The following is a 21,244-nucleotide window of genomic DNA, read 5'->3' as shown; positions in this document are numbered from 1 at the left end:
TTGCATCTCTGCAAGATGCAATGACAGTTCTATTTTTCCAGGAATTGAGTTAGAAAACTAGATGTCACCCTTGACCCCTTTTTTTAATCTCTCGTCAGGAAATTGTAAATTTTTCCCTCACAGTATATACAGATTACCATGCCCAACTTCTACTACCTTGACTCAAGTCACCTTCTCTGGCCTGCCTTATTGCAGTAGCCTCCTATGTGGTGTCCATTCCTGCTGCATTCTAGGTTTGATCCTCCGTAAAATATGCCGGATAATGTCCCTCCTTTGCTTAGAACCCTTCAGTGGCTTCCCGTCTCTCTTGGAACGAAAACCCAAGTTCTCACAATGACTTGCAAGCTCTATGTGATCTCGTCGCCTCCCCTCCCTCTCTGACCTCGTCTTCTATCACTCTCCGCTCCTTCGCTCCGCTCCACACAAGTCGCCTCTTTCTGCTTCTGAAACATCGAAGCATGTTGCTCTTGGGAAATTTCGCAGCCGTTGCTCTTCCCTTTGCCCAAACACTTTCCCCTAGATATCCCATTGGCTCACTTCCTCACCTTCTTTAGGCTTTTGCTCAAATGTCACCTCATTAGTGAGTTTTCCCTTGACCATTCTATTCAAGGTTGCAACCCCCATTCCCAAGACCCTTTCCAGCTTTCCTTTTCTCAGTAACACCAGCTTCTGACATGCCATGTTCTTTACTTGTCAGGTCCCCATAGCACTTGGAATGCTACCGGTAACATGGAAGGTGTTGGTAACAGTTGAGCTGAACGAACGAATGAACGAACGAATGAAGCAGACTAGGGCATGGGGAGCTCGGCCTCTGTTCCCTACTCACTTCCATGGAGAGGTCGCAGAGCGGCAGCATAACCGGCTGCCCTGTTGCAGGGAGAGCAGCAAAGGGCCAGAGCTGTGCTGCTGGCAAAATCGCCAGGCCGAATCTCGGGGGCGGGGCCGGCCGGGCGGGGCGGGGCGGGGCGGGGCGGGGCCGGGCGCCTGCGCCATAAAGACGGCTGCCCGGAGGCTTGGGCTTGACGCGCGCCGCCCGCCCTCCTTCCTCCTCGGCTCACGTCCCATCCTGTGCACCCTGCTGCTCTCGCCATGGCTGCGCTCACCAAGAATCCACAATTCCAGAAGCTGCAGGAATGGCACCGCGAGCATGGCTCTGACCTCAACTTGCGCCGCCTTTTCGAAGCGGACAAGGAACGTTTTAATCGCTTCAGGTGCGCTCGGGGCCAGAGGCGGGCGGTACGTGCGGGACGGGATTAGGGTGCGCGAAGCCGCAGCACATCCGCTCAGGGTGTGCAGGACGAGAGCCGGGGCGCAGGCCGACAGTCTCCGGGGAACCCCAGCCACGGATCGAGGTCCAGGCCGCACTTTGTCCTTGACGTCTCCTTGAAGCGGGTTCCCGGGTCTCGTCGGAGGTCCTGGGGCCGGGGCTGCTTAGTCATGAGAAGTGGGCCCCTCCGCGGCTTCCCCTCACGAGGACGTTTCCCTCACCCTCCTCCCGCCCCCACCGTCCAGCTCTCACGGTTTGAGAAGGGACTCTTTCCGCTCTTGTACGGAGGGACCCTCACTGACGTAGCAGGCGGAGAAGAATTGCCTCCTTCCATCCGCTCTCCGCCGAGAATGGGATTGGGACTGCTTGCGGGGTGCGGTCAGGGTGGGGGCAGGCCTAGGGGATTTGCAGGGAGCCTGCTGGAAAGGTGGAGATGTGGGGGCATGATTTCTGCTGAAGAGGCTAGGACTGGAGACCTGTGAAGGACCAGGAAATGGAAAGGAATCTGCTGGAGGAAGTTTGGGAGGGGGAGGAAGATAGGCTGAGCATGTTTTGGGGGCACTGATGCAGGTAAGTTGGGGAGGGGAGGTCTGTGGCTCCAGACTCGAAGTCCCCGGTGGTCAGCCCTGTCATCTGGGTCCTTCCACAGAGTGGAAGCTCTGGAAGGGGGTGGTCACTGCCTGGGCTGGGCAGGGGCAGTGCATCCAGCTCTCTGTCTTCCCATCCCCCAGCTCAGTTTTAGTGGAAGAATGGCTCCTCATCCAAGGTCTGCATCTCAGTTCACAGGGTGGCCCTTTTCACTGTGTTGTTGCTGCTGCGTTAGCCTGGTGGACAGGCAGGTGACAGACACGACCACTGTGCTTGGCAGCTGAGGCCTGTTTCGGTGGAGGCACAAGGATGATGTTCTTTCTAGAAGCAGTTCTGGTCAGGGAGCAGGCTGGGGGAACCTGGGGTCTGGTCAACGGCTTCTGTCATCTTTCTGCAGCTTGACACTCAACACCAACCATGGGCGTATTCTGGTGGATTACTCCAAGAACCTTGTGACAGAGGGTGTGATGCAGATGTTGGTGGACCTGGTAATATTCTGCTGTGGGACACTTGACCTGTGACCCACAGTGTGGTGGGCAAGCTGGGTTCCTGGGAGCCCCCATGTCCTTGAGCATCTTTACTTCCTTCTCTCAGTGGACCTCAGTGACTGCCTGTGTGCCAGTGCAGGGCTTTGAACTCCTGGCACTGGCTCAGGTTCTGAGCAGACCCTTCCCAGGCAGTGGAGGAGGGTGTCAGGCTGTAGCCATTTTCAGCCCCCTGTAGGCTGCACCAAGCCTTGCAGTTGGGAACTTGGTGTCTTCGTGGCCAATGTGGTGGAACCAGGCCTCGGTTTCTTCTCTTCCTAGGCCAAGTCCAGGGGTGTGGAGGCTGCACGGGAACGCATGTTCAATGGTGAGAAGATCAACTTCACTGAGGTGAGCAGACTCTGTGGATTCTCTGGGGCCTCTTCCTTCCCTTTAGAGTTCATCTGACCGTTAGCCTCATCATGTCTTCACCCCTCCTCTTAGGCAATACTTTTGCTTCACTAAAGGCCTGAAGGCTTATTTCCTCCAGTAGGTTGCAGGGCCTTAGAGTATGTCTTCCCTAAGTCTGGCATTCTGGATCTGGTGAGCATGGAATGGCTCCGGGTGTCTCAAGCCTACGAGGAGAGGGCTTCTTAAGGCATGCTTGGATAACTTAATTCTGATTTAGCTTTTCTACAAGTTTTATTAGTGAAAAGAAGGATCTTATGGCAAAAGATCAGCCTCCTCAATGTAGGAGTCATTAAAAAGCAGTAGTAAGGCTAGGACTTGGAGGCCCTTTTCCTGAATTGCTATGGAATATTAAGTCTGGAGGCATAATAATCATTGAGCGCTGAGAGGTGCATCCAGGTGTTATTCTCATTTTATACATGAGGAACCTGAGGCTCAGAAGTCAAGACACATCCAAGATGCCATATCTGTAAAGGGAGAGCCAGAATTCAAACGCAACCTGTCTTGCACTGCTGGGCTAGGCTGAGGGAGGATACACTCAAAGAGGGCTTCCTGGACTGTGGGACAGGAGTGGGGTCGTGCAGGCTTGCACGAAGCCCTCTACCTGAGTGAGCCTCTCCCTGGGTTGGAGTCCCAAGACCATCCCTTTCCTGCTCACCTGGCATCTTTAGACCTGTTTCCCTCAAAGATTCCTCTGCTGGCTTTAGCTTGATGGGACTGTTGCTCTCACATGACGAGGCCAGCTGCCTGGCACCTATCATGGACTTAGGGTCCAGTTTTCTTCTGGCAGTTGATGTGATGGGGCTGCTTGGTGAGGGAAACTTGAGTTGCCTGCTTTTCTCCGCATCCAAGGTGCTGGGGGCACTTTTCAAAAGATGCCAGCAAACGCCATGTACTCTCATCAGGAACATGAGACTACTTCAGGCTTAATGAGCCCTGGTCCTCTGAAGCCATTTATCTCTGACCTGTGTTGTCACCACTCTCTACCTTTGCTCACTGTTTCTCTTTCCCTGGTTTAAAACCTGAACACCTGTGAGCCCTTGGGGCCTATCCTAAGCTTAGTCCGCCCTTCCTGCCCTTGCAGCCATCTGCAGCACTTAAGGGAGCAGCACATGGGCCTGGGGTAGCCCCTACTTCCATAAGCACATAGTTGGTTCTCAGTATGAGACCATGGTACTGACAGAGATCTCAGGGCCTGCATGTCCAGCGGATAAGGGATCGAGCTGACTCTTAGGGCTACACTGTACTATGCCCAGCCAGGAGTGTGGCTGGCCTGGGGTGGGGATCTTCTCACTCTGACTCTTGTCCCCAGGATCGGGCAGTGCTGCATGTTGCCCTGCGGAACAGGTCAAAAACACCCATTCTGGTGGATGGCAAAGATGTGATGCCAGAGGTCAGTAGGGTCCTGGAGAAGATGAAGTCTTTCTGCCAGGTAAGCCGCTACTGGGCTGAACTTGCCTTTAGCCATATATATGCATGTATTTGGGGTCTCGGGGGCCCTGATGGGTCACCCTTCCACTCGCCTTGGAGAGGGCTCAAGCCCTCACTGCAACCTAAGGTGGGGGCGGTTTGTGCGATTACCGGCCCTTGGGGGCTGTGCTAAGGCATGAATTTCCCTGACCCTGTTCTGAGGGAACCCACAACCAGCAGTGTGGAGCAGCCTCCCTCCTGAACTCCTATGGACTCCTATGGGCTTATGGTGTCAGTCTGGCCAATGGCCAAGATCTGAAAAGGAAAGTGAGGCCCCTGAGGGATGGGACAGTGGGGGACACTTGCTTTTACTAATCTCTTTAGTCATATGCCCTTATCGCCTAGTCTAGAACTAGATAAAATACATGTTTCAAAATTTCCTTCACCACGCCCCCAAACCACTCCAGAGGCTTCCTGTGCATGTACTAACATACACATACATCTCTTGTCTCCTCTTTGAAAGACACACATGCCTGCACGTACACACACATGTGGGTTCATTTTTTACCTATTCCTTAGCTTATTTGTAATTATAAATATGGAAGAGATGTGTCTGTGTAGGCGTCAGTGCGCACAGCGTTTCCCGTGTGGGGTGCAGGGGTTTAGCCTCAGACCAGCTGGAGGTTCTCCCACGTCAGCCGCCGTTGCCTCAGTGTCTCATCCCGGGGGTGATTCTGCAATGGGCAGCATATGGCATCAAGCCTAGAGTGCTCTGGGAATGATCATCCACGCTTTGGTCGGCTTGTCCCTGAGAGCAGTGGCCCCCGTGCATGACTGGTCAAAGTCTGGTTGCTTTGGCTAAGAGCCATTTTCAGACCTGAAATGGCAGGAGGTGCTCCGCTCTGCCCTGGCAGCCAAGTGAGTGGGACTTCCTGAGGTGAGGGAGGCTTGGGATCCTGCTGGGATTTTGGATTCTGGATGTTCCTTAACAGTGGTTGGTACCTTGGTGTGAGGAAGGGCATTTCCAGCCACTTGCTGTGAGTGGCAGAGCGGACATGCCTCAGAAGCCTGGGGCTCTGTTCGATCAACCCTGTGTGCTCGGTGTGCCGTGTGGAGAGGGTGCCCCTGCCTTCCCAGGAGCTGTCTCCAGAAGGCCCTCCCTTACAGCTGGCCATTGCAATGCCTGACTCAGACTGAGGGAGAATTTATAGTTTAAAAAGTTGCTGAATGGCAGGAGTTCCATGGTGGAGAGGCCTCCCCATGGCCATGCTCTTAGAAATTCAGCATGATGGGGTGAGGATGCCACCACCTTAGTTGTGGTGACGGAAACTGAAAACGGCCTGAGCTTATTTATCAGAAGGGACTAATCAGTAAAATCGGTGTATTGTTGTATACTACAGTCCTGAGCACCGTTAGGGGTTAGGGAGCAACGATCATATTGACCTGCCATGCTGTTCAGGGTACACTCGGAAGTTCAGAAAAGGTTACAGAGTCAGCGTCCGTCGTAAAACACCATCTGGTCAAATAAAGAGTGCGTGTTATATTAAAGATATACACATTTTTGCCTCTGAGATGTTTTATTATAATAAAACTTTAATGGTGAGATCGAGGGTTGAGAAGATGGGCAACTTATTTCCTTTCTGTATTGATGGAGAATTTCCCATAAGTTAATTACTTTATTATTTAAAACAAAAATAAAAGTTGCCAAGTCTTCACATTACTCAAAAACTTAGCAACTGAAAACGATGACCAACATCTCTGTGGATCAGGAATTTGAAGGGTCCGTGTTGGCTGGTTCTGTCTCAGGTCTCATAAGGGTGTAGTCAAGATGTTGGCCCAAGGTTACACTCATTTGGAGGCTCACTGGGAGCTGTGGGACCTGCTTCCAAGTGGCTCACTAGTAATTAGCGCTGGCTTTTGGGAGCCTTTGGTTCCTACTGGGTGGACTTTCCCACAGGCTGAGTGTCCTCACGACAAAGCAGCTGGTTTCCTCAGTGAATGATCGAAGACAGAAAGACAAAGTGTCTCAAGGTCTTTTATGAGCCAGCATCACAAATTATACTCTGATTTCTGTAACACCCTATTGGTTTTACGGGTAAGCTCTGATTAGAGTGGGAGGGGACTACCTAAGGACGTGAATGCAATGCCAGGAGGTGAGGATCATTGGGAACGATCTTGGAAATTTGCTACCATAGTCTGCCCTCTGCCTCCCAGTGATTCATCATGTTCCTTCCATGTGTAAAATACCCCACTCACCTCCTAAGGGGATATCCCATCACAGTGTCATTTAGAAGTCTGGAACCTCATCATCTCAATTAGGTACAGGTAGGGTCGTACCTGCATTTCCTTTAATACAACTCAAACACAGTTCTTTTTAATCTGAAACATGAATTAAAGAGACAAGTTATTTACCCTTCACACACCCAACCTACAGTGGTGAGACAGGCAAAGGATAACTGATAGGGGATAATTCCTTTTCAAAGGGGAGGGGGAATGGGAGGCACACAGGAGCAGTTGGTCCAAAGCAATTCTGAAATCCAGCAGGACACATGTCAGTTGCTTGGTTAGCTAGCACTCAAGGCCTGGGAATCATTCCTCAGGACTTTTGGCTCTGCCTTCATTCATCCTTTTTTCATGAAAGGTACCCTTGTTCGTAACCACGGTGTTTTCTCAGCCCGCTACTGCCTGGAGAAACGTGGATATCTAAAGGCTTCTTCCCCTTTGTGCCATCGCTGTTTCTTTAGTCCAAGCTGCTGGTGCTTTCGACAGTGCAGTTTTCTTAACTTCGTGGGCTTCCTAGGAAGCTTATTGGGAGATTTCACTCCATTAGACAGAAGTCATGCCCACAAATTCTTCAGACTTTCACGAATTCTCTCCTTAAGATTCTTTTAGCTTTTGCCCGCAGATTTTCATTTTTTGTTATGGCAATGCCCTGCTTTGATAGAGATTTCTGGTACCAAGATCTGCATTCGTCATTTATCATTAGATAACAAATTATACCCAAATTTGGCTTAAAACGGCAGTAAACATTTACCATCTCACATAGTTTCTAAGGAGTGGTTTAATTGGTCAGTCATGGTTTGGGGGTTTCTCTTGAGGTTTTATTCATGATGTTGGGCAGGGCTGCACTTATCTGAAGGTTTGACTGGTTCTGGAGGATCTTCCAAGGTGATTCCCACTCGTGGATGGTGAATTGGTACCGGCCGTTGGAAGAAGGCCTCAGTTCCTCACCACGTGGGCCTCATGTGACTGTTTGTGTGTCCTCACGACATAGTAGGTGGCTCCCGCAAAAGCGAGTGATAGAAGAGAGCAAAGCAGAAGCTGGAAGGTCTTTGTGACCCAGCTTCCGAAGTCATGCTCCGTCACGTTCACGGTATTCTGATGGGTGCACGGGTCAGCCCTGTTCAGCGTGAGGAACCAAAGCGGGGTGTGATTGCCAGGAAGCAACAATCACTGGGGTCCGTGTGGAGGTTGGCTGCATGTCTGATATTCCTGTTTCCAGCATAGACCAACAGTAGTTGGAATTTCACATCTCTCGGTCTCTGATGTATTAGGTTCTGCTGAGAGTTTTCCTTCTTTTGTAAATTCCAACAATGTTTCTATGAGGTAGGGATGTCACCCCACTTTGCTAATGAGGAAATAGTTGAGGGCTCGTGTGGCATGTACGACAGGATCTGCCACCTGTCGACGTGCCACTCGGTAGGCCCCTGCAAGGGCCTGAAAGTTGGGACTGAGACGCAAGGGTGCAGGAGAAATGCTATTTTGAGCAGCAGCTTACCCTCAGGGGGCTGGGCTGATCACGTCTTCTGCTTTCTACCAGCATGTCCGAAGCGGTGACTGGAAGGGGTACTCGGGCAAACCCATCACAGATGTCGTCAACATCGGCATCGGCGGCTCTGACCTGGTGAGGAGAGGACGGCCTTGGGATGGAGTGAGGGGTCCCGTCCAGGGCCTTAGTTTCTCCAGCGCTAGGACCTGGCTGTCCCCACCTCTCGTGGGCCTTGGATCTTGTCTTCTGATGCCACGTCTCTTCATAGGGACCCCTCATGGTGACTGAAGCCCTTAAGCCGTACTCTTCAGGAGGTCCCCGCGTCTGGTTTGTCTCCAACATTGATGGGACCCACATTGCCAAAACCCTGGCCAGCCTGAACCCCGAGTCCTCCCTGTTCATCATCGCCTCTAAGGTACGGGCCTCGGACCCAGCCTGGCTCCCCAGCCCTGTGTGTATTGGGGTAGGGGTTTTGCGGGGCAGGTAAATGCTTCCCTGGGTGTGCAGCCCTCCTCATCACTTCTGAGTGACCTATGCTTTGCGGATTGGATCAGCACAGCTGCTGTGAGACTGTTCCTTGTCTGGGGACAAACACTGTTTACCTAATGAAAGCCCGGACTGTTTGAACCTCGGTCAGTTTGAACCTCGGTCTTCAGACCACACTCAGTCATTTTGATTGATCCATGCTCAGACCAGGACTGTTCTCGTACTTCTTAGAGATCTGTCCTTAGTATCTGCTCCTTTCTGATCCCAGAGCTATGCTCAGATAATATGAGGGTTTTGTTTATTGCTATTTATGCTCTATTTACTCATGTTAATGCACATCAAATAGTAATAATTGTGACTGAATCCTGAGGTGCAGCCTCTCTCCTGAAAGATACTCTGGCCTTTGACATATGGTGGGGATGGGGGGTGCATGGGGTGTGTGTGGCTCTCAGTAGGGTTATCCTCCATCTGGTTCTGAAGTCTGGCATCATAGGATGACGCAGCTACTTCCAGGCTCCTTCCTGCCCCAGACACAGCCCCTTATTGTGGCTTTGTGGACATGTGAGTGGAGGTTATGTGAAGTAACTGTCACTGAGCCACATGTACTGCTCCTTATGACAACTGGATACCCACATGGCCTCTGCTGCTAAACCCTGGCCTGAGGCCTCACGGACTGTGAGCTGGGGACTGGTTGACTGCTCTTTTCTCTGCAGACCTTCACTACCCAGGAGACCATCACAAATGCAGAGACAGCAAAGGAGTGGCTTCTCCTGGCATCCAGAAACGTGAGTGCTGGGTGGGCTTTGGGCAGGATGTGGGCCAGGAAGCACAGGGTGGGCCCTGGAATCTTACCCACCTACCTGAGTAGCCAAGCCTGGCCCTGTGGCCCTGTTTCTATATCAGGCAGCAGCCTCTCTGGTGCCTGGCTTTGCTGGTTACTTGGCTTTGCCAGCCCCAGACACACCAAACGTGGCAGAACCTCCTTGAACTGGCTGAGGGCCCTGACCACACCTTTATAAAAATGGCCAATCCTGGCCTTGTATGCTGGTGAGGTAGGATGGGCTGGCTGGTCTCTGGCCCCATTGTCCTCTCTACCTTGATGTGGGGCTCCTCCAGCAGCCTCAGAACCAAGGACTGGGAACAGTTGGTCACACCCAGGACCTTGGTTTCTCTACAGGTGGGAGGGTCACTGCCCTTGGGTGGCCCCCCAGGATGAGCTTGGTATAACTTGGCTCTGTCTCTTGTAGCCTGCCGCAGTTGCGAAGCACTTCGTTGCCCTGTCTACCAACACGGTAAGCACCCACGTGGGTCCCCAGACCATCTCCCAGGCCTCATGAGGTCATAGCCTTTCAGAATGTATGTGAGAAGATGTGGTTCACAGGTTACAGGGTCTTCACTTGGCTGAAGGGATAGGAGGGTTGGTTGCCCATGAGGGATGTGAGCTGCACACCCTCCTCGTCTTCTCTGCATTCTCCCATCGAATCTGCGGCTTCCGCGAGGAGCCTGCAGTGAGTGAAATCATGTCAGTCCCTTCCATCTCCCAGCCCTGAACACCCAACACACAGGACCTCCCTTGGCCTCTGCCACCCTGCCACCGGCTTCTCCCCAAGTGAGATTTGCTGACCAGGGGTGGGGCTGCATCCCATTTCTCACATAAGGATGTTGGCTCCAACGAAGGGATATGACTTTTGCCCAGTGATTGCTGGGATTAGAATTCGGGTCATCTGCCTAGCCTGAGGTTGTGCAAGGTACGGTCGGGGTGGGGGATGGGCAGCAGGGCTGGGTGGAGCTCTGATTCAGGAGTGTCAGCCATGGCAAACCTTGTGAGCACTTGCCGTGTGGTAGGCTTTGTGCTGGGCTGTGTCAGGTCTTCCTGACTGCTCCCTCCCACCCCTTCCACCACTTCCCTCCTCCAGTGCAGACCTGCCCATCCTGGGAGATGGCAGGGGTAGGGGGACATCGTAAGGCTGGCTAACCACAGTACCACTGTCTGGTCCTTGCAGGCAGAGCTCAGACTGATTAGTAGGGTTTCTTTCCTGTGGGGACAAGGTAAGGGGTTGCTGACCTTGTTTGCCTGGGGGACTGGAACACCTGAGCAATAGGATCGGTCATCCCCTGAAGGCTTCCTAAGGTGAAGCCATTCCAGATTTTGGAACGGCTGGCAGGTGTCCTGGCTGTGTGGTGCCTGACTTGAGAAGTGGCCCCTGCCTAGGCTTGGGTTCCAGCGCTAGATTCAGTTTCCCAGATATCCTGGGGAATTGGTCTATGGTACCCTGACAGGCCCAGAAGGTGGGCCTTGCCAGAGGAAATAGCCCCAATGAGACCAGGCTCACTGTGTGAGCCATCCTCGCCCTGGGTGGGCCAGGTCCTCACCTTGGGTGTGCAGCCCCTTCAGCAGAAAGGCTTTGCAGGTGCCAGGCTACTGCTGTGCTAGATGTGAGCTAGCTTGGTGTCTGACTCTGAGGGTGGACAGCTCTCGGTCCCTGCCTCGGGCTCATAGGCTGGTCTAGCCCTGCCACATCTGGGGCCCTGCGGAAGGTAGGGGTGCTCCCACAGCTCAGACGGCATGACTTCTTGCACCCTGGAGCTCCTGTTCCCGTCCAGCTAATACATACTTTCTTCTTTCCCTCTCCCTTTGCCTTTTCTAGAGCAAAGTGAAGGACTTTGGAATTGACCCTCAAAACATGTTCGAATTCTGGGATGTAAGTAAAGGCACTTCCTTGTGTGGGGTGAATTATGTGTCCTTTGCTAAGTCATGACTGTTGAGCCACAGGTGAGGGGCTATGAGGGCAGGTCAATGTTTATTGAGCACCTGCTACATGCCTGGCTTTGAGAAAAGCTGAGAGGCCCTCAGAGAGGCTTGTGGGGCAAGAGCAGCTCAGTTGAGATAAGGGCTCCACTTCCACTGAGGGCAGGCCAAGCTTGCAGGGCCAAGGCGATACTCTGCTGGATACCTGCCGGGAGCACCCACTGTGGGGTAACCGGAGCTGCCCCTACCCAGCTCACTAAGCTGAGGTTGTGAGTTATTCTCAGTGATGACCTTTCTTTGGAACTACAGCCATAATCTGGAAAGGCCAAAGGGCCAGGATGAGGCAGGAGGTATGACTGGACAGGCCTGGAAAGGAACTGCAGGAGCAGCTGGTGGGTGGCAGAGGAGGTACCAGGCCTGGGTCCTGGGTGGGGCCATGCTAAGCTGCCTGAAGAACAAACCTTGACTGGCCACTCTAGCGACAGGTGGTCACATGGACTCTAGAGCCGCAGCTGGTGCCAAGCGATGGGCAGGAGCTCTCCTTGCAGCTTGCCTGAGTGCAGCAGTGGTGTGAGACGGGCTCCGGCTGCGGAATGCAGGCTTGGGATGCAGGGATGCAGTGCAGGGTGTGGTGTGGGTACTGTGAATGCAGTGGGCGTGGCTGTAACATGTGACAGTGGCAGGCAGACCAGGGAGGGCCTGGTCTCATTGGGGCTATTTCCAGACCTTTAGACTGGAAGCTCTTTGCATGGTGGCAGCATCCACAGATGTAACCTCTGAAAACTGTAAAGGCCTTGGAGGCTGGGAGAGAATTAAGCCCTAACGCCCTAAGGCATCTGTTGTGTGTAATGAGTTAACTTCTTTCTAGAATGGGACTAGTTGTAGACCATCTTTGGAAGAATTGAGAAGAGTCACTCAAATCATTTTCAGCATCCAGTGGCTCAGATGAGGAACCCCGGTCAAGAAAGACTGTGCAGCTTCTTACAGATGCTGCCTGCCTGATAAGGAGGGGGACATCTACCACTTCCCTGGAATCGGAGCCTGAGCAGGTGGTGGTGGTCAGGGATGTGTGGGTGCGCCTGCTAGCCAGGGAGCCCTGCAGAGCAGGGTTGTGTTCCATTTGGGGTTTTCATTGCCCGTAGCTGCCCGCAGAGCTGGCCCACGGTGCAATATAAGGAGCCAGGGTCATGTACCGATGAATAGAGCTGGCTTATCAGGTGTGGTCTGAGGAGCCAGGGTCAAGCACAAGTAGGCAGAACTGCCCACTAGGTACCGTATAAGGAGCCAGAGTCATATACAGGTAGGTAGAGCTGGCCTACCCAGTATGGTCAAAGGAACCAAGGTCAAGCACAGGTAGGCAGAGTTGGTCTACCAGATGCTGTCTGAGGACCCAGGGTCAGGCACAGGTAGGTAGAACTGTCATACCAGATGTGCTCTGAAGAGCCAAGGTCAAGCACAGGTAGGCAGAGCTGGCCTGCCAGGCGTGTCTGAGGATCTAAGGTAAAAGCACAGCTAGGCAAAGTCGACCCATCAGCTGCAATGTAAGGAGTCAATGTCATCTGTAGGTTTATAGAGTTGGCCTGCCAGGTGCTATCTGAGGACCCAAGGTCAAGCACAGGTAGGCAGAGGTAGCCTGCTAGGAATAATCTGAGCATCCAGGGTCAAGCACAGGTAGGTAGAACTGTCCCACAAGTGTGGTCTGAGGAGCCAAGGTCAAATAGGTAGGCAGAGCTGACCTTGTTCTTCAGACCTTACCTGGTGGGGCAGCACTGCCAACCTGTGCTTGACCCTAGGTACAGTGTAAGGATCCAAAGTTATGTACAGGTAGGTAGAGCTGGCCAACCAGTTGTATCTATGAGCCAGGGTCAAGCATACAGGTAGGCAGAGCTGGCTCCACAAATATTGAACAACCCAGGGGTCAAGCACAGGTAGGTAGAACTGTCCTGACCAGATGTGGTCTGGAGGAGCCAAGCTGGTCCCAGCACAGGTAGGCAGAGCAGGCCCACTCAGTATAGTATAAGGAGGCAGAGTCATATAGAGGTAGGTAGAGCTGGCTCACCAGTTGTGTTCAGAGGAGCCAAAGTCAAGCACAGGTAGGCAGAGCTGACCTGCCAGGTGCTGTCTTAGGATCAAGCGCAAACACAGGTAAGCAGAGATGACCTTCCAGGTATGGCTGAAGAGCTAGGTAGGTAGAACTGGTCCACCCGGTACAGTGTAAGGAGCCAGGGTTATGCATACCTAGGTAGAGGTTGGCTTATCAGGTGCAGTCTGGGAACCCAGGATCAATTTACAGGTATTTAGAACTGGCCCACCAAGTGGAGTTTGAAAAGTCAGAGGCAGAGGCAGGTAGGCAAAGCCCACCTGCCAAGTGTAGTGTCTTATGAGGCTTAAGGAGTTAGGGTTGAACACAGGTAGGTAGAATTGGCTCTTTCAGGTGTTGGGTTCAGGTGAAGATATGTATCCCAGGTTTTTATGATGAGGCCTGAAGAACCAAGGTATAGCCTGGGTGGGTAGAGCGGCCTCCAGGTCAGGCCCACAGCACTGGCGTCTTCTTTAAGTAGGCAGAACACTGTGGGGCTCATAGGAGGTTTGGGGGCCTAAGTTAGACACAAATAGGTAGATGTGGCTCTCAAGGAAGAACCTTGTAGCCAGAAGTATGTATACCTGGATCTTGCAAGTAAAGTCCTTGGAACATGGTTCTGGTTCAGGTGTGTTGACCCAGGTCTTAGAGGTTAGACCTGAAACACATGAGTTAATCACAGAGGGGTAGAACCACATCTCTCAGGTGGCATCTGTGGAGCACAGGTATGCAGAGATGTTCGCATCTGCTGAGTTCTGCAACTCTTCAGTGAGGTGGTGGTGCCCAGGTTAAGCAGGAGTTATTAGTGTTGGATCTAAGAGCCAAGTCAGATATAGGATATAGACTTGGGTCTCTCAGGTTAGGCCTGGGAGCCGAGTTCAGGCCCATAGAGATAGAACTGGATCTCTCAGGAAGGTGTGAGGAGTCTGGTTTGGGCTCAGGGAGGTGGACCTGGGTCTCTAGGTTGAGATGTGAGGGTCAGATGCAGTCAGATGCAAAGCCCGGTCCATTAGCTGAGCTGTCTGACTCCTGTCTCTGTCGGGTGTATAACCCTGCAGTGCAAGGTATTGAAGTAGGACACAGACAGGGCTGGCCTCCCAGGGGAAGCTGTTGTACCCATGCTCAATGCTGGCTTTGTCAGTGAGTCCATGGATCCAGAGTCACATGGACAAAGGTGTATAAACATCTTAAGCGAGTTCTTGCCACCTGAGTTCAGGCACAAATTTGCATCCCTGAACTTGTTAGGTGAAATGAGTGGGCAAGCCCTAGCCCAGGAATGCATAATTGGTGTGGCTGGCGAGGCCTGAGAAGGTGGGTTGGACATAGATGAGAACTTCAGTGGTAGGTTCAGGCATGGTTAAGTGAGTAGTGTGGGCTCCTGTTATGGGAAAGACAGTCATCATAGTTTGTGTACGTGGGTCTGCCTGGGGCAGTCTTGAGAGTCCTTAGGATTGGGTAGGACGGAGAGAATGCTGTGAGCCAGGTCACCACCTGGTCAGGTGTGATGGGCAGAGCTTGGGGTTTTGCAGAGGACTGAGAATGTACAACTAGTCCGATATGGTCCGTAATGTTGGGCCCTGGTTGCCATAGGGTCTGAGTTTCCCAGGTGAGGAGAAAGGATTATACCTGGTTAGATAAAGTGAGGTCTGAGCACATGGGCAGGTGAGGCCCAGAATGTTGAACTGATCAAGGAGCTACATCTGTGAGGTGCGGACTGAGAGGCCCACTGTAGGTACAGGTAAGGTCTAGAGACCTGTGTCTGCGGGTTGCGGTTTCAGAGGCTCAAGTCAGACGCTGGCATTGCTGGGCTCTCCAGAAATGTGAAGTCTGATGACCCGGCCCGAGCTAAGGTGAGAAGGCTGGAATCTGTTGGTCTGAGGGCCGGCTGTCTGCTCAGTCCACTTTCTAGAATTGAGTCTGTTAGGTGAGATCTGAGAGCCTGCATCAGGCATGGTGTGGCTGATGGGACGGTGCCCGTCAGGTAAGGTTCCCCTAAACCCGGACTCTTTCCAGGTGAAGGGCCCCACATTCATCTCATTACCAGAGACCTCTGGGCCACACATAGTTCTCCCATCTCCCAATTCATCCTGTTTGAACCTCCCGAATCAGTCCTCTGCACTCCCCAGGGTAACATCAGTCTCTGGATGACCTAATTTGTTTCCTGCTTCCATTCTCACCTCACCGACTTTTTGATTCTCCAGCCTTGCCTCTCACCTTCTACCCTCACTCCTTCCTCTGGCTTCCAGATTGTGCTGTTTCCTCCTGGGAAGCATGTCTCAATGGGCTTCCAGTAGAGAATTAAGCCCTATTGCCCCAAGGCATCCATTGAATGTAATGAATTAGCATCTCTCTTTTGCATCTAGAAGGGTACTAGCCTTGGAGTATCCTTGGGAGAATTGAGAAGTTAAGTCATTCAAAGCATTTTCCGTGGGCATTAATTCTCTTACTATTGAGAAAGGCTGCTCTTGCCACAGGACCTTTGGATGTGCTGTTCTGGCTGCTATGGTGCTTCTCCTCCCTTGGTGCTTCCCGGGGCAATACCTACTCATTCTTCAAATCTAGGCTCAAGCACACCTCAGGTTTCTTTTATAATTGGTTTCAGTACCATATTTCTTTTCTCCCAAGTTCTTATATCTCTTTTTCACATTTATTGGCATGATTGTTTCATGTACCTCTTTCTCTCCCATGAACTGTTTCCATTGCCTGTGCTAAGAATAAGAACGTGGTAGGTGCTCCATAAATATTTAGGAAGATTTGAATGGAGTTCTGAGGTTTCTGATGATACAAAGTAGAATCTGCAATGTGGCATGAAAAGGCACAGTGTGAATGAGAGGCCTTAGTGTGTCTTGGGGCTGAGGCTTAGAAGATCAGTGAAGCCCAGGTATGAGCCACTGGACCGGTCAGTGTCCCAGTAGGTGGGCTAGGCAGAAGTATGAGGTACTGGGTCAGTCAGTACAGCCTGAGGGGTCGGGAATGGGCCCAGATATGAGGTGCTGGATCTGACAGTGTCAGAAGGGCCAAGGCCAGGACCAGATATGAGGCATTGGGTCTGTCAGTATTGGAGGAGACGGGGCTAAGGCCAGGTAGGAGATATGGGTCTTTCATTGTTCAAGGAAGTGTGCGCGGGCACAGGTATGAGGTGCTGGACCTGTAAGTCTGAGGAGGGCATGGCACAGATATGAGATGCTGGATCTGTCAGTGTTCAAAGAGGCTGTACACAGGTATGAGACACTGGGTCTGTTGATGTGTTGAGGAAATGGGATTTGGCACAGGTATGAGGTGCTAGCTCTTGCTGTCTGAGGAGGCTAGGCCTGGCATAGGTATGTGGCGCCGGGTCTGTTGACATCTGAGGAAGCCAGATTTGACACAGGTGTGAGCTACTGGGTCCGTCAGTGTCTGAGGAGGCCGGGCATAGGTATGAGGCGCTGGGACTGTCAGTGTCTGAGAAGGCTGGACCTGGCACAGTATGAAGCACTGGGTCTTCTGGTGTTTGAGGAGACAGGACCAGCCATGGTAAAGCCTCTGGTTGTCTTGCGACTCTGTTATAGTCTGCCCTGTTGGTCACCCCAAAGAGTTGCCAGCACCTGGCCTACTGTCTTGCTTCTCAGAGGTGGGTTGGACCCAGGCCCTCTGAGCTGCACCTGTGGAACAGCATTGCTTTCAATGGGCAAGTTTTGTGGCAGGAGGGAGAGGGGAGGGTGTGCCAACTTTTCCTCAGCACCTTTTCCTATCTCTCTTAGTGGGTAGGAGGACGCTACTCGCTGTGGTCAGCCATTGGACTCTCTATTGCCCTGCACGTGGGTGAGTGTACTTCTGTTTTGGGAGACAATGGTGAAGGTCTACAATTGGGAAAGGGTCTCGTCCCTGAGTCCCTTCCTGTCACCACAGGCCTCTTTGCCCTTGGCTGGAACATTTTTTTTAGGTCAGGAGGGAAGGCCTGCCTTTTCTTTGGGGCTTACAGGTTGGCCTTTCTCTTTACCCTTCACAACTGCAGTCCTGTTTGTTTCCCATGTGAGGCCGAGTTAGATCCACTTTTGCACGTAGAGCTAACTCATTAGAGAGGCTTTCTGCAGGCCCCAGTCCTCCCAGGTCCTATTTCTGGCTCTACATCTAGCTTTTCCCTGGTTCCAGAAGGGCATAGGGCATGACCATTTATGTTGATGCTGCTTTTGTGTTGCAGGATTTGACAACTTCGAGCAGCTGCTCTCGGGGGCTCATTGGATGGTAAGTGCTGAGGTTTGTGTTCTCTGACAAGTGCTGGCCAGAGATGTGTGGTTAGTCCAGCTCCTTCCCTCTCTCCCTCCCTAGCAGCTGCTCACCCTGTTCTCATTTCAGGACCAGCACTTCCGCACGACGCCCCTGGAGAAGAATGCCCCCGTCCTACTGGCTTTGCTGGGTATCTGGTACATCAACTGCTTTGGGTGTGAGACGCACGCCATGCTGCCCTATGACCAGTACATGCACCGCTTTGCTGCCTATTTCCAGCAGGTACCAGATGCCAGGCCAGGCCTTGGGGTCAATGGGGCCTGTGGAGGACCTGGGAGCCCTGCAAGTCCAGGTGCCCAGGTTCCTGCCCCTCCAGGGGCCCTTTCCCCATTATCCTTGGGCATAACCGAGGCCCACCTCTGCTCCTCATCTCACAGTGAATCTTTGCATCCAGAGTCTATTCAAGCAGAGCGTCAGCTGAGTTTGACTACCGTGGGAATTTGACTAGTTATCATGGTCCTCTGGCCAGTCAGGCCCTGGCTTGGCTCAGGGCATGTTTCTCAGCTGGGTCATTTCTTCTTTGAACGTCACTCTGTGTGCCTGCAATAGGGATGGGCCACAGGTTGGGACTCCTATGGCTTGTATACTGCCAGGAAAGCAAGTTCATAGTCAGTGTCCCTTGCTTTGTCCCTCCAGAAAAGCAAGTTCACACCTAGTCTGTAGTGCCTCTTTGGGCTACGCACAGCTCTCTGCCCACCCCTGGAATTTCCGGTGCCCCCAGAGCCCCTCCTCCTCGTCCAGATTCTGCTCTGGGCAGCACTTGCATATCCGTCCCTGCTTTTGTTTAGCACAAACCCAGTCTTTACCCTGCAGCCTTTGGGCAGGATGACAGATTTTCACCAACACCTGGAGGTGAATCCTGTGGTCGAAGGAAGGGCAAATGTGCCCCAAGGCCCAACATCTAGTTGAGGTGACAGCCCTCAAAGGCTGTCCACTCTGGATGCCATCCGGCTTCTCTCTTAAGAAATGAGTTGAAGATTTTGTGGCCAATTTCTACTCTTAAGGAGGTCCTTCTGGGACCTTCATACCCACCTTCTCCTGGTCATGGGTCCTTCCTGCAGAGTGATTGAAGCTAGAAAGCTCGTGAGCCTGTGTCCTTACAGGTGAGGGGAGGTAAAAGGGTCATGCCTATGGACATCTCACAGGGCCAGGACAGGGCAGGTATGCCTGATGCCCCCCAGGCAGGATTTGGGCATAGAAGCAAGACTTGCAGATAGAGGGCTGTGTTTCCAACCCCATTCCAGGGTGACATGGAGTCCAATGGGAAGTACATCACCAAGTCCGGCACCCGTGTGAACCACCAGACAGGGCCCATTGTGTGGGGGGAGCCAGGGACCAATGGCCAGCATGCGTTCTACCAGCTCATCCACCAAGGTACGGTCCATCTGGCCTGGGCACGGGTACTGCTGGGGAGGGAGAGGGCCCACCAGCAGAGACTTCTTATTAGGCCGTATGGTGGCTATGGGCTGGGGTAGACGCCTGGGTGACCATAGTGTTCTTCACAGGCACCAAGATGATACCCTGTGACTTCCTAATCCCAGTCCAGACTCAGCACCCTATAAGGAATGGTTTGCATCACAAGGTAAGAACCCCTGTCCAGACCCTCCTCACACTTTCTTAGGTTCACATTATACCCAGACCTCTTAAAACCTGATGCGTTGTTTGGCAGATTAGGTTTCTATTCCTGCTATAACAAATTACTGTAAACTTAATGGCTTAAAACAACACCCATTTATTATCTTCGTTTCTGCGGGCCTAAAGTCCAGCAGGTTCTGCTGGATCTCTGCTCAGGTTGGGACCAAGGTCTAGTTTCCTTGCTGGCTGTCAGCTGGGGTTTATTCTCAGCTTCTAGAAGCCACCCTGGCTCATGGTCCCCTCCATCTCAGAATCAGCGATGGTGGGTTGAGTCCCTCTCAACCTTCCATTCTCTCCTGCCTCTTCTGTATCATCTCTCTGATTTCCTCCTCTACTTTTAAGAGCCCATGTGATAACATTGGGCCCACCTGCACAATCTCCTGACCTTCAGGTCTGTAACCTTAATTCCATCTGTAAAATCCCTTTTGCCATGTAATGTAACATACACAGACATAATAGAAGGGGGCAAAGATCACTGAGCCAAGATCTCGCTTACCACAGCAGCAAACAGAAAAACCATCCAACTCCTATCCAGACAAAGTCCTCGATGAGGATTGATCACACCTTATCTCAGGTGTGCGAAGTAGCATGGGTTGCTATGGGCACCCGCTTTGGACTCAGAGACCTGGGTTTGAATTCTTTTCCATACTTCTCAAGTCAGTGCTGTTGACTTGAGGAAACTGAACTTCAACTAGAAGAGAGAAATGATGCCTCCCCTCCTGCCCTAGGATCTTAATAGATGTCAGTAAAGTTCTTAGTGCACATTCCTTAAAAGGTAGTTATCATTGTTACTTACTTTCCAATGTCATCAGATGTGCTCTGCTGTCCCCCTTCGCTCCAACTGAGCTCTAGAGTGGAGGCCAGCAGTCTGGCTCAGGTTGGAACTAACCAAGACGGGGAGTTTTGTCCTTCTGCCTGAAGCTCAGATAGTACTTCCAAGCGTAACTGGATGTCTTTCTTGTCAGATCCTCCTGGCCAACTTCTTGGCCCAGACCGAGGCCCTCATGAAGGGGAAGTCGTCAGAAGAGGCCCGAAAGGAGCTCCAGGCTGCGGGCAAGAGTCCGGAAGACTTTGAGAAGCTGTTGCCGCACAAGGTAGCACTTCTGAAATGGGCTTTGGGTGACGTAATGGAGTTGGGAGGATAAAGCTGTGGCGCCAAGGCAGGGGCTCATGGTGTGCCTGGCTTGTCCTACACAATTGGAGGGGCTGTTCTCACAGACCTACATATTCCAAACCCTGGGGCACAGTGTGCTTCCTTTCTGAGGATTTAGGGGTCACAACTAACTGGGGGACATTCTTGGGTGTTTTCTGAAGGTCTTTGAAGGAAATCGTCCAAGCAACTCTATCGTGTTCACCAAGCTTACACCATTCATTCTCGGAGCCTTGATTGGTGAGTGAGTGGGAAGGTCCTGGCTTGCGTAGCTTGTACTGGTCTGGTGGGGCCCTAACGTGCACCATCTGCCACCTCTGCAGCCATGTATGAGCACAAGATCTTCGTTCAGGGCATCATCTGGGACATCAACAGCTTTGATCAATGGGGGTGAGTTGCTGACTGAGGGAAGGGTGGGAATACCTGCAGGTTGGCTTGTGGATTTCACTAACAACACTGGAACCATCCTCCTACCATTCTTTCTCCTTTTCCTTGCAGAGTGGAGCTCGGAAAGCAGCTGGCTAAGAAAATTGAGCCTGAGCTTGATGGCAGCAGCCCAGTGACTTCTCATGATTCTTCTACCAATGGGCTGATCAGCTTCATTAAACAGGAGCGTGAGGCCATAAGCCAGTAAACTCTTGTTGGGCTGACCGCAGTCCCTGTCGTGACTATCTTTGTCCCTCCTCGCCAGAGTCTGCATTGCACTGTCCTGCCTAGAGCACCTTCTGGTCTTGGGCTATCTAGACCACAAGCCCTTTGGGGAAAGCTGTCTGGAATTACCACCCTCATCCCCTTCATGTCCATGCCCTTCTGTCTTACAATTAGCTGAAGTGTTTCAGTGCAGCTGATTTTTCTGACCCATGTTCACATTGTTCATATACCAGGTAGAAAAATAAAGATGCTACAAAGGTG

At 52.1% G+C, this 21,244-nt stretch overlaps 1 protein-coding gene across 1 annotated transcript; it reads left to right on the top strand.

Moving 5' to 3' along the window:
* Window positions 1-1,004: 1,004 nt before the first annotated feature.
* Window positions 1,005-21,244, top strand: GPI (glucose-6-phosphate isomerase). Its single transcript, XM_039888566.1, has 18 exons — window positions 1,005-1,211; window positions 2,253-2,343; window positions 2,662-2,730; window positions 4,100-4,219; window positions 8,018-8,101; window positions 8,235-8,381; window positions 9,166-9,237; window positions 9,700-9,744; window positions 11,101-11,154; window positions 17,022-17,082; window positions 17,462-17,505; window positions 17,617-17,769; window positions 18,792-18,921; window positions 19,053-19,129; window positions 20,148-20,276; window positions 20,497-20,572; window positions 20,656-20,722; window positions 20,831-21,244. Exons 1-18 carry the CDS (start codon window positions 1,090-1,092, stop codon window positions 20,964-20,966), a joined length of 1,677 nt encoding a protein of 558 aa, XP_039744500.1. The 5' UTR covers window positions 1,005-1,089; the 3' UTR covers window positions 20,967-21,244.

Source organism: Pteropus medius, unplaced genomic scaffold (genome assembly GCF_902729225.1).
Source record: "Pteropus medius unplaced genomic scaffold, Ma_sr-lr_union100, whole genome shotgun sequence".
NCBI classification, from domain to species: Eukaryota; Metazoa; Chordata; class Mammalia; order Chiroptera; family Pteropodidae; genus Pteropus; species Pteropus medius.
This window is presented reverse-complemented; position numbering and strand designations above follow the sequence as displayed.

Bases quoted from the DNA above. Each gene is read 5' to 3' on its own strand.
- GPI (XM_039888566.1), top strand. From the start codon at position 1,090: ATGGCTGCGCTCACCAAGAATCCACAATTCCAGAAGCTGCAGGAATGG. The intron at 2,344-2,661 runs GTAATATTCTGC...TTCTCTTCCTAG, and splicing joins TGCAGATGTTGGTGGACCTG to GCCAAGTCCAGGGGTGTGGA. The intron at 2,731-4,099 runs GTGAGCAGACTC...TCTTGTCCCCAG, and splicing joins AGAAGATCAACTTCACTGAG to GATCGGGCAGTGCTGCATGT.